At 47.4% G+C, this 12,665-nt stretch overlaps 1 protein-coding gene across 4 annotated transcripts in view; it reads right to left on the bottom strand.

Moving 5' to 3' along the window:
- The window catches only part of pald1a (phosphatase domain containing paladin 1a), a 290,101-nt gene that overhangs the window by 258,854 nt on the left and 18,582 nt on the right, over positions 1 to 12,665 (bottom strand). For 2 of the 4 annotated variants that reach the window (XM_055229719.1, XM_055229720.1), the window contains exon 1: positions 5,431 to 5,534. The exons of the other annotated variants lie outside the window; for them this stretch is intronic. In XM_055229719.1, the coding sequence (XP_055085694.1) occupies positions 5,431 to 5,477 (47 nt within the window). In that variant the 5' untranslated portion in view covers positions 5,478 to 5,534. Of the gene's footprint in view, positions 1 to 5,430; positions 5,535 to 12,665 lie in introns of those variants that run through there. 4 annotated transcript variants of the gene reach the window in all.

Below are 12,665 nucleotides of genomic sequence, written 5' to 3'. Positions count from 1 at the left end.
CGTTTAAACGTATTTATTTACGGCGGCGTCCTGCGTTTTGACACGACGCAGCGAATGAGACGACAGCGCATTCACAAAACAGGAAGTAAACGACATTTCTGAGTGAAACAGTTAGAACCGTGTTTGTTTAGGGAGCAGAGGTCAATTTAAGGTGTGAAGAGGTGACGCCGTCTCACGCTCAGGGTCAGAGGTCATTCAGATTCATGTGTACGTTTGTGTATTAGATAAAGAATCAACATGGCGCCACGAAAGCCGAGGAAACGCTGAGGGGGATTTTAAATCACAGAAGTAACTGGGAAATGTACAAGACCAACACAAAAGTCACAGAAATGAGATACGTGAGGTCTGAACGAAACGAGGTCTGAACGAGCGTTTTACCACATTTTTTACACATCTTTAAATTTAAACTGTCTGAGCCAAACGTGGCGCCACGGCGAGGTTTAGAAACAGGAAAGATCACACGTTTACATTTACACAACAGCTTGTTCAGTTATGACACCGATTTCAATACTAAAGACTTAAGTATCTGACGATTCTCGATATCGACGACACCACAGACTAAGAATGGAATTAATTTAATTTAAAATAAAACAAGACAAAAGTGAGACAAAAGTGACCCGGTTTAGACCCGGTTTAGACCTGGTTTAGACCCGGTTTAGACCCGGTTTAGTCCTGGTTTAGACCCGGTTTAGACCTGGTTTAGACTTGGTTTAGACCCGGTTTAGACCTGGTTTAGTCCTGGTTTAGTCCTGGTTTAGACCTGGTTTAGACCTGGTTCAGTCCCAGTTTATTCCTGGTTCAGTCATGGTTTAGACCCGGTTTAGACCTGGTTCAGACCAGGTTCAGTCCTGGTTCAGTCATGGTTTAGACCTGGTTTAGACCTGGTTTGGACCCAGTTCAGTCCTGGTTCAGTCCTGGTTTAGACCCGGTTTAGACCTGGTTTAGACCCGGTTTAGTCCTGGTTTAGACCTGGTTCAGTCCTGGTTTAGACCTGGTTTAGTCCTGGTTCAGTCCTGGTTTAGACCTGGTTTAGTCCTGATTCAGTCCTGGTTCAGTCCTGGTTTAGTCCTGGTTTAGTCCTGGTTTAGACCTGGTTTAGTCCTGGTTCAGTCCTGGTTCAGTCCTGGTTCAGTCCTGGTTTAGACCTGGTTTAGTCCTGGTTCAGTCCTGGTTCAGTCCTGGTTTAGCCCTGGTTATTCTCTGTTTAGTCCTAGTTTAGTTCTAGTTTAGTCCTGAGCGCCCGGATAGCGTAGCACATCGTGTTGTCGCTGCATTAGCCTGAGCGTGGCGTTCTTTACACCAGGGCTGTGTGATACGGAGCGTGCTCAGATCAAACTTCCTCCTCCCTAGAGTAAACAAAGAGTTAGCGTTAGCGTTAGCATGTGGCGGCGCATAATGACTAAAGGAGAGAGAGGACGAGTTAGGGTACTTTTGGAAAAGTATTGAGACCAACTCTTGGCCAAACTAAACAAAACTGTGCTAAACCGCATTATCTTCAACAGCCTGGCTCCTGATTGGCTCTTTGGTTGCTATGATACTCGCGGTCTGGACTCTGGTCTTCGATGAGCTTCATCTGGAGCTGAACGCTGTGGTGACATCACACTCAGTCCACTTGTTTCTTCAGTCTGTGGTTAAACTGCAGAGTTCTCATCCATACTACCCATTAGAACATCCTCTGTCACTAGTGACCCCAGTCCACAGATCAGAGCTGTGATCCAGTCTGAAGTGTTCTTTAAAAGTAAAAAGGTGAAAAGAGATCCTCATGTGTCCGTTTACATCCACACAGGATCAGAAAGAAGCTTCTGCAGATTAAAGACAAATACTCTACATCCTGTGATGGTCTCTGGTCCGGTTTCTGGTCTCTAGTCCGGTGGAGCAGGAGAGGAGGAGGAGGAACAGGAGAGGAGGAGCAGGAGGAGGAGGAGCAGGAGGAGCAAGAGGAGCAGGAGGAGCAGCAGGAGGCTGAATCATGGCCGCACTTGTAGACATTGTGTCTCATCAGTTTCACTTCTGTATCCCATCATGCACTGCGCGTCACCCCTTCTACGGGAGAAAATGGAGTCAGCTGCCCTCACAGTTACTAGGTGACGTAACGTTAGCGGAGTAACGTTAGCGGCGTAACGTTAGCGGCGTAACGTTAACGATGTAACCTTAGTGACGTAACGAAAGCAACGTAACAAAAGTGCAGACAGCAGTTGACGTACGCTCCGTGGTGTCGGCCTGTCCCGTTTCGGCACGGCTTTTGCGGTCGACGGAGGCGATACAGAGGAGCGCTCATCGTCGGCCGGGCCCGTCAACTCCCGGCCAAAGTATCGAGAATCAGACATGAATCGATACTAAAACTAGTATCGAAACTAAATACTCATTGTTCAGAGGAATCAATACTAAAAAAGTCTCATTGACAGAAATGAACCTTTACTGTTTAAAGATGTTGAGCTGAATCTGAACAAGACACACAAATTAAAACACACACACACATACACACACACCCCGACACACACAGACACACACAGACACACACATATAGCACACGTGAATATAACACAAACATTTACTGTGGAACATCACACAGTGTCGAGTCTGGAGCCGACTTTTCTGTACTGAAAGTATCATGACAACACAACTTTACACTTTAACACAAGCCTCCTCCTCGTGACAACACAACTTTACACTTTAACACAAGCCTCCTCCTCGTGACAACACAACTTTACAGTTTTTATAACTCCTCGTATCTTAAACTCTTCGTGTTTTTAAACTCCTCGTGTTTTAAACTCCTCGTGTTTTTAAACTCCTCGTGTTTTTAAACTTGTGTTTTTAAACTCCTCGTGTTTTTAAACTCCTCGTGTTTTTAAACTCCTCGTGTTTTTAAACTCCTCGTGTTTTTAAACTCCTCGTGTTTAAACTCCTCGTGTTTTTAAACTCCTCGTGTTTTTAAACTCCTCGTGTTTTTAAACTCCTCGTGTTTTTAAACTCCTCGTGTTTTTAAACTCCTCGTGTTTAAACTCCTCGACAGCGCAGCATCAGCTGGAGGGAAAAAACAGCGTCTACGGCCCATTTGAGCGAGCGCCTTATAAGGAAACAGCCCCACAAACCAAAACGACGTGTTCTATTTGAGTCCACGCCACATCCCAAACATGTGAGCTACAGACGCTCTCAGACCGCCAAATTACAACTGAGGAGAGGAGGAGAGGAGGAGGAGGAGGAGGAGGAGAGAGGGGGAGAAGAGGACCCTGAGCTAAAGGCGCTCTCAGACCGCCAAATTACAACTGAGGAGAGGAGGAGAGGAGGAGGAGGAGGAGGAGGAGGAGAGAGGGGGAGAAGAGGACCCTGAGCTAAAGGCGCTCTCAGACCGCCAAATTACAACTGAGGAGAGGAGGAGAGGAGGAGGAGGAGGAGGAGGAGAGAGGAGGAGAGGAGGAGGAGGAGGAGGAGGAGGAGAGAGGAGGAGGAGGGGGAGAGAGGGGGAGGAGAGGACCCTGAGCTAAAGGCGCTCTCAGACTGCCAAATTACAACTGAGGAGAGGAGGAGAGGAGGAGGAGGAGGAGGAGGAGAGAGGAGGAGAGGAGGAGGAGGAGGAGGAGGAGGAGAGAGGAGGAGGAGGGGGAGAGAGGGGGAGGAGAGGACCCTGAGCTAAAGGCGCTCTCAGACCGCCAAATTACAACTGAGGAGAGGAGGAGGAGAGGAGGGGAGGAGGAGGAGGAGGAGAGGAGGAGGGTTCTAACCTACAGTCTCTCTCAAACCACCAACTCCACCAAATTACAAGTGTTCAAATTAGAAAAATGTTGGAGACGGTCCATGTCACGTTTGGTCCCGTTTGTCCTGGTTTGGTCCTGTTTGGTCATGTTTGTCCTGGTTTGGTCCTGTTTGGTCATGTTTGGCCTGGTTTGGTCATTTTTGGTCATGTTTGGCCTGGTTTGGTCCTGTTTGTCCTGGTTTGGCCTGGTTTGGTCATGTTTGGTCCTGTTTGCCCCGGTTTGGTCCTGTTTGGCCTGGTTTGGTCCTGGCTTGGTCCTGTTTGGTCCTGTTTTGGTCCTGTTTGGTCCTGTTTTGGTCCTGTTTGGTCATGTTTGGTCCTGTTTTGGTCCTGTTTGGTCCTGGTTTGGTCCTGTTTGTCCTGGCTTGGTCCTGTTTGTCCTGTTTGGTCCTGGCTTGGTCATGTTTGGTCCGTTTTGGCCTGGTTTGGTCCTGTTTGGTCCGTTTTTGCCTGGTTTGGTCGTGTTTGGTCCTGTTTGTCCCGGTTTGGTCCTGTTTGTCCTGGTTTGGTCCTGTTTGTCCTGGTTTGGTCCTGTTTGGTCTCTTTTGGCCTGGTTTAACCTGGTTAAGCCTTGTGCACTTATTTATTGTGACCTACGGCTCGTTACAGCCCCAGACTTAAAGTGTGTGACACTTTCCTCTGATCTGTGTTTTAATGTTTCGTCAGACACAAAACACTCTGTTCCACCTTGTGATGTCATCATGTGGTGATACAGGAAGTGCTCTGCTGTGTTTTTAAACTCCACCTTCACTAGAATCATTTGGATAATTTCAGTCCTGGAGTTGTCGTTTATCTCGACTGAACTAAAGGTAAAAGGAGGAGGAGCTTGAAAACTCCCACTTGATGACATCACAAGGTGGAACAGAGCATTTTGATCTTTGTAGATGTGACAGACTAATAATAAAGTGTGAGTCAAACGTGTGAATGAAACAAAACACAACTCCATTGAGACAAATAGACACCATCAAGCATCAAGTTACAGGTCAGATCTGTGGAGGAAGGAGCCAATGCACAAGAACACACGTTCTACAAAAACACCTGTAAGAAACAAATCATGTTTAACGCCACACTGTGGAACATTCCAGGCAAAGCAATAACATTTCCATGGAGAGAAGCAGGTGGCAGACCCTCCACCAGAAAAGTTACATAATGCAGCTTTAGGTAGTGTTTTTAAATGTAAAAACACATCCACTACAAACTCCTGCAGATGAACACGTCCAAAACACATGTCTCCACTCAGCACACACACATCTCTCTCCTCCTCCTCCTCATCATCCTAGTCCTCCTCATCGTCCTCCTCCTCCTCCTCATCGTCCTAGTCCTCCTCATCATCCTAGTCCTCCTCATCGTCCTCCTCCTCCTCATCGTCCTCATTGTCCTAGTCCTCCTCATCGTCCTCGTCCTCCTCCTCGTCCTAGTCCTCCTCCTCATCGTCCTAGTCCTCCTCCTCCTCATCGTCCTAGTCCTCCTCCTCATCGTCCTAGTCCTCCTCCTCATCATCCTAGTCCTCCTCCTCATCGTCCTAGTCCTCATCCTCCTCATCATCGTCCTAGTCCGCGTCCTCATTGTCCTCGCCCTCCACATCGTCCTAGTCCGCGTCCTCCTCCTCATTGTCCTCGCCCTCCACATCGTCCTAGTCCTCGTCCTCCTCCTCCTCCTCGTCCTCCTCGTCTTACGTGTGTGAAGCTGAAGAGCCTTTCCTCTGCTGTTTACTGTCAGCCATGCTCCAGCTTCAGCAGGATATCCCAAAAAAGAAAATGTAAAGTTCCTGTTTCTCCGTCTCCACACAAGCAGGAAACACACAGTGGTTTGGATTCTCCCGAGTACTTCCACTCTGTTCTGTAGTAGTAGTAGTAGTAGTAGTAGTAGCAGTAGTAGTAGCAGTAGTAGCAGTAGTATTCCTCAGTCTGATGCTGTGTACCCGTGCGCTCTGATGCAGAGCAGGGGGGAATCTGGAAGCCATATGACCCAAGTCTGGCTCCGTTCAGAGGGAACAGGACGCGGGGCTCCTGGAGGTGGGCGGGGCTTAAGAGAAGAGGAGGAGCAGGGGCGGGGCTCCTGGAGGTGGGCGGGGCTTAAGAGAAGAGGAGGAGCAGGGGCGGGGCTCCTGGAGGTGGGCGGGGCTTAAGAGGCGACAGGAGGAGACTTTGGGATTATATTTTTAAATGTTCTGTAGGTTTTTATTCTGCCTCTTCTCTTTTAAAGTTAATTTTATGATTATTTCTGTTTTGTTTGCTGTTTTGTGACGTTAATGTCTGATTCTGTGAAGCACGTTGAATTTCTCTGTGTTGGAGAAGAAACGATCCAGATTTAAGTATCATCCAAATGTGTTATGGGTAATTATCTCTCAAGTGACGACTGGTATCGACCTTTAACCGTTCGTGTCGACCTTTAACCGTTCGTGTCGACCTTTAACCGTTCGTGTCGACCTTTAACTGTTCGTGTCGACCTTAAACTGTTCGTGTCGACCTTTAACTGTTCGTGTCGACCTTAACCCGTTCGTGTCGACCTTAAACCGTTCGTGTCGACCTTTAACTGTTCGTGTCGACCTTTAACCGTTCGTGTCGACCTTTAACTGTTCGTGTCGACCTTAAACTGTTCGTGTCGACCTTTAACTGTTCGTGTCGACCTTAACCCGTTCGTGTCGACCTTAAACCGTTCGTGTCGACCTTAACCCGTTCGTGTCGACCTTAAACCGTTCGTGTCGACCTTTAACTGTTCGTGTCGACCTTAAACTGTTCGTGTCGACCTTTAACTGTTCGTGTCGACCTTTAACTGTTCGTGTCGACCTTTAACTGTTCGTGTCGACCTTAAACTGTTCGTGTCGACCTTAAACCGTTCGTGTCGACCTTAAACCGTTCGTGTCGACCTTTAACTGTTCGTGTCGACCTTTAACTGTTCGTGTCGACCTTTAACTGTTCGTGTCGACCTTTAACTGTTCGTGTCGACCTTAAACTGTTCGTGTCGACCTTAAACTGTTCGTGTCGACCTTAAACTGTTCGTGTCGACCTTAAACCGTTCGTGTCGACCTTAAACCGTTCGTGTCGACCTTTAACTGTTCGTGTCGACCTTTAACCGTTCGTGTCGACCTTTAACTGTTCGTGTCGACCTTTAACTGTTCGTGTCGACCTTAAACTGTTCGTGTCGACCTTAAACTGTTCGTGTCGACCTTAAACTGTTCGTGTCGACCTTAAACCGTTCGTGTCGACCTTTAACCGTTCGTGTCGACCTTTAACCGTTCGTGTCGACCTTAAACTGTTCGTGTCGACCTTAAACTGTTCGTGTCGACCTTAAACTGTTCGTGTCGACCTTTAACCGTTCGTGTCGACCTTTAACCGTTCGTGTCGACCTTAAACCGTTCGTGTCGACCTTAAACTGTTCAACACTTCCACAGCCTGGCTCCTGATTGGAGCTGAACGCCGTGGGTGACGTCTCACTCTCTCACTCCTCGTCTTCTCGGTGTGTGTCCTGTGCAGAATCAGACTGAAGCTTCAGGGTGAATCATGTTTCCTGTTGAACATCAGAACCAGCTTCAGTTTCAGGCGCAGTCGTCACTTCAGTCTCAGTTTTGATTTTAAACCAGTTCAATCTCTCACATCCTGTCAGAGGTTTTCAATGTAACCTCATTTAAAGAAACACTGGAACTTTTCTGAAGGGCATTACACTTATGCGTTTCCATGGAGACGAGCAGCTGGAGCAACAGAGCCAAGTTACAGGTCAGATCTGTGGATAGGCGACCCCGCTCACAGCAAGAATGCATGTTTTTCCAATGCCTTTTTTTTTTTTTTTTGAGCAATAAAAACACAATGGCGACACATATAAGTTTAATGCAGCACTGCGGAACATTTCAGGCCAAGCACTGATATCTCCATGGAGACGAGCAGACTCCATACTCTCTGAGAGAACGCCTCTCCATAGATCTGATCAGCCTCAACCGGCCTCGTCTCCATGTCCTCCTCCTCCTCTCTGCTCCCTCCCTCTCCTCCTCCTCTCTCTCTCTGCTCCCTGCCTCTCCTCCTCCTCTCTCTCTCTGCTCCCTCCCTCTCCTCCTCCTCTCTCCCTCTGCTCCCTCCCTCTCCTCCTCCTCTCTCTCCCTCTGCTCCCTCCCTCTCCTCCTCCTCCTCTCTCCCTCTCCTCCTCCTCCCTTTCTGCCTCATGTTCACATTCAGAGCATGTCTCACACTTTGGTCTGGCCCTCGCACTAAACGACAGCGGCAGGAAACAGGAAAGGAAGGATGCAGAGGAGAGAGGGAGAGAGGGAGGAGGAGGAGAGGTGAATACAGACGACAGGAAGGATGCAGAGGAGAGAGGGAGAGAGGGAGGAGGAGGAGAGGTGAATACAGACGACAGGAAGGATGCAGAGGAGAGAGGGAGAGAGACTAAACCAGGTCTAAACAGAGCCATGGTCTGATATAAACTGGACACAGATGTGAATATAACAAAGTACAAACATTTAAAGTGGAACAGCACAGAGTCTAACTCACTGTGGTATCGAGTATCGAGTATCGAGTATCAGTATTGAGTCTAGTTTAAATGTTAGTTGTGCTATTGTATCCATATAAATGCCCGGTTCCAGAGATTTCTCCTCTCGACGCTCCTCCCATCTCTCTGCTCCCGTCGCTCCTCCTGTCTCTCTGCTCTCGTCACTCTGCTCTCATCTCTCTGCTCTCATCTCTCTGCTCTCATCTCTCTGCTCTCATCTTTCTGCTCTCGTCACTCCTCTCGTCTCTCTCCTCTCATCTCTCTCCTCTCGTCACTCCTCTTGTCTCTCTCCTCTCATCTCTCTCCTCTCATCTCTCTGCTCTCGTCTCTCTGCTCTCGTCGCTCCTCTCGTCTCTCTGCTCTCGTCACTCCTCTTGTCTCTCTGCTCTCGTCTCTCTGCTCTCGTCACTCCTCTCGTCTCTCTGCTCTCGTCTCTCTGCTCTCGTCGCTCCTCTCGTCTCTCTGCTCTCGTCACTTCTCTTGTCTCTCTGCTCTCGTCTCTCTGCTCTCGTCACTCCTCTCGTCTCTCTGCTCTCGTCTCTCTGCTCTCGTCGCTCCTCTCGTCTCTCTGCTCTCGTCTCTCTGCTCTCGTCTCTCATCTCTCTGCTCTCGTCTCTCTGCTCTCGTCACTCCTCTCGTTTCACTGAAGCACCGGTTGCCACGGCGCCCACTCGAGTCTGGGACATTATTCAGACCTCTTAAACTCTGCAGGATCAGACTGGTTTTATACAAACCACAATCCAGAACAGCTCCATGTAACGTTGTGAGAGACTGAGATTCATCACAGTCAAATAAAAATGGACACAATGACCTCAAAGGCTTCAGTTTTGAAGTACCAAACTCACGAGTTTTACTCTGCATAAAAACATCTAACTCATTAAAATGATTTTATGCCATTGACACAATAACCTGATGGAGAATATATTTAAAAAAAGAAGTATTAAGCCTGATTAAAACTGATTTGTCCCCATGGAGATGTTATTCGTTTGCCTGGAATATACAAGTCAACGTCATGATAAATATCATTTCTTTAGTTTTTCTTCACAGCCCAAACTTTGACTAAACTCTGGAAAACAAATCGGATGTTTGCTTTGAGTCAGCTCCCCCCACAACATGACACTTTATGAGCACATTCAAACACCCACAACATCAAAACACAGGAAGTGAGACACACCTTGACAGGAAGTAGTATTCTGTGACTTCCTGTAGTGGGAGGGGAGGGTGAGCAAGGAGAGAGAGGGTTCCTGAGCTCAACGGAAAACAAAACTTCCCCTGGACAAAAGTTCAAGTTCAGACTAAACTGAACTTGTGATATTTGTGACTTCACAAACTCATCAGAATCAATCAGACCAGAGTGTGAACAAGTGACAAAAGAGTGTGACAGAAGAGTGTGACATCACCACAGCGTCCAGAGAGTGAAGAAGTGACAGAAGAGTGTGACAGAAGAGTGTGACATCACCACAGTGTCCAGAGAGTGTGATGAAGTGACAGAAGAGTGTGACGTCACAACAGCATCCAGAGAGTGTGACGAAGTGATAAAAGAGTGTGACAGAAGAGTGTGACATCACCACAGCGTCCAGAGAGTGTAAAGAAGTGACAAAAGAGTGTGACAAAAGAGTGTGACATCACCACAGCGTCCAGAGAGTGTGACGAAGTGACAAAAGAGTGTGACAAAAGAGTGTGACATCACCACAGCGTCCAGAGAGTGTAAAGAAGTGACAAAAGAGTGTGACAAAAGAGTGTGACATCACCACAGCGTCCAGAGAGTGTGACGAAGTGATAAAAGAGTGTGACATCACCACAGCGTCCAGAGTGTGAAGAAGTGACAAGAGAGTGTGACAGAAGAGTGTGACGTCACCACAGCGTCCAGAGAGTGTGAAGAAGTGACAGAAGAGTGTGACAGAAGAGTGTGACATCACCACAGCGTCGAGAGAGTGTGAAGAAGTGATAAAAGAGTGTGACAGAAGAGTGTGACGTCACAACAGCGTTCAGAGTGTGAAGAAGTGACAGAAGAGTGTGACGTCACCACAGCATCCAGAGAGTGTGAAGAAGTGACAAAAGAGTGTGATGTCACAACAACATCTAGAAAGTGTAAAGAAGTGACAGAAGAGTGTGACATCACCACAGCCTCCAGAGAGTGTGACGAAGTGATAAAAGAGTGTGACAGAAGAGTGTGACGTCACCACAGCATCCAGAGAGTGAAGTGCCAAAAGAGTGTGACAGAAGAGTGTGACGTGACCAGAGTGTGTAGAAGTGATAAAAGAGTGTGACATCACCACAGCGTCCAGAGAGTGTAAAGAAGTGACAAAAGACTGTGACAGAAGAGTGTGACATCACCACAGCGTCCAGAATGTGAAGATGTGACAGAGTGTGACATCACAGCGTACAGCTCCAGATGAAGCTCCTGAGGTTAGAGCAGTTATAGCAGCCAATTTGGAGCTGAGTTGTATATTTGGAATTCTGACCACAAGTATCATAGCAACGAAAGAGCCAATCAGGAGTGAGGCTGTTTAAAGTAACACCCCTTACTTCCTGCACCGCTTAGCAGGGAGCGGGCGCTTAACAACACTATTAACATTCATATCTTGATTTACAGACACAATAGTGAAATAAAACCCCCAGGATCATGTAGAGGGTTAATACGAACATTTAAGTAACATTTAAGAAAGTGAATTGGAGCAGGAAGTGCACCCATGATCACTTCCTAATTGGAACAGCGCAGCGGCTAGCAGGTTAGCTACGTCCACTTATATAAACAATCTTTGGTCTTGCGACACTTGGGCTCGGCCGCTGGACCAATCACAGAGCAGCACTGTGGCCCAAACACGGTGACAGCACCGAAGTCGTCCTCACATGGAGTCCTTAAATACTGCCCACAGGGGGCGCTCTGAGAAGCTTGGCCGAGCCTGAAAACTGGAACATGAGGCACTATTTCTGTGGACAATGTACTGTATAAATGTACATGTTTCTGATGCCTCCTCTGTATCTAAAGATCTAAACTTGGTTCTGTCTTTGCAAATGCAGAAGCGCCTTCTCTTCCTGTAAATCCCATGAACCCTCTGACCCTGTGTGTCAGATGCCCTCCCTTTGCCTTCTCGGGCCCTTCACGTCTGGACTCTGAGCTGCTAAAAACATCTTGACAGATCTATTTCAAAAGCGTCGCTCTGTAATTTCCTCGATCTGTAGAAGGTCGTGTGGTCGAGCTTCAGCTCGGGACATTTCCAAACCTCAGGGAAACTGCAAAAAGCCAGAAAACTGAAACACGAACTCAGGCCACGGTTTTCAGAGCAAGACAAATGAGAACAGTTACCATAGTGATTTAAAGTGTGAAGGAAAATAAACCAGTGACTAAACCAGGACTAAACCAGGACTAAACCAAGACTAAACCAGGACTAAACCAGGACTAAACCAGGACTGAACCAGGACTAAACCAGGACTAAACCAGGACTGAACCAGGACTAAACCAAGACTAAACCAGGACTAAACCAGGACTAAACCAGGACTGAACCAGGACTAAACCAAGACTAAACCAGGACTAAACCAGGACTAAACCAGGACTAAACCAGGACTGAACCAGGACTGAACCAGGACTAAACCAGGACTAAACCAGGACTAAACCAGGACTAAACCAGGACTAAACCAAGACTAAACCAGGACTAAACCAGGACTAAACCAGGACTGAACCAGGACTAAACCAGGACTAAACCAGGACTAAACCAGGACTAAACCAGGACTAAACCAGGACTGAACCAGGACTGAACCAGGACTAAACCAGGACTAAACCAGGACTAAACCAGGACTAAACCAAGACTAAACCAGGACTAAACCAGGACTAAACCAGGACTAAACCAAGACTAAACCAGGACTAAACCAGGACTAAACCAGGACTAAACCAGGACTGAACCAGGACTGAACCAGGACTAAACCAGGACTAAACCAGGACTGAACCAGGATTAAACCAGGACTAAACCAGGTCTAAACCAAGAACTAAACCAGGAACTAAACCAGGACTAAACCAAGAACTAAACCAGGACTAAACCAGGACTAAACCAAGAACTAAACCAGGACTAAACCAGGACTAAACCAAGAACTAAACCAGGACTAAACCAGGACTAAACCAGGACTAAACCAAGACTAAACCAGGACTAAACCAAGACTAAACCAGGACTAAACCAGGACTAAACCAAGACTAAACCAGGACTAAACCAAGACTAAACCAGGACTAAACCAGGACTAAACCAGGACCAAACCAAGAACTAAACCAGGACTAAACCAGGACTAAACCAAGAACTAAATCAGGACTAAACCAGGACTAAACCAGGACTAAACCAGGACTAAACCAAGAACTAAACCAGGACTAAACCAAGAACTAAACCAGGACTAAACCAGGACTAAACCAGGACTAAACCAAGACTAAACCAGGACTAAA

Source organism: Periophthalmus magnuspinnatus, chromosome 19 (assembly GCF_009829125.3).
Source record: "Periophthalmus magnuspinnatus isolate fPerMag1 chromosome 19, fPerMag1.2.pri, whole genome shotgun sequence".
Classification (NCBI taxonomy): Eukaryota; Metazoa; Chordata; class Actinopteri; order Gobiiformes; family Gobiidae; genus Periophthalmus; species Periophthalmus magnuspinnatus.
Note: the sequence above shows the minus strand (reverse complement) of the source record. Positions and strands in the feature narration are given on the sequence as shown.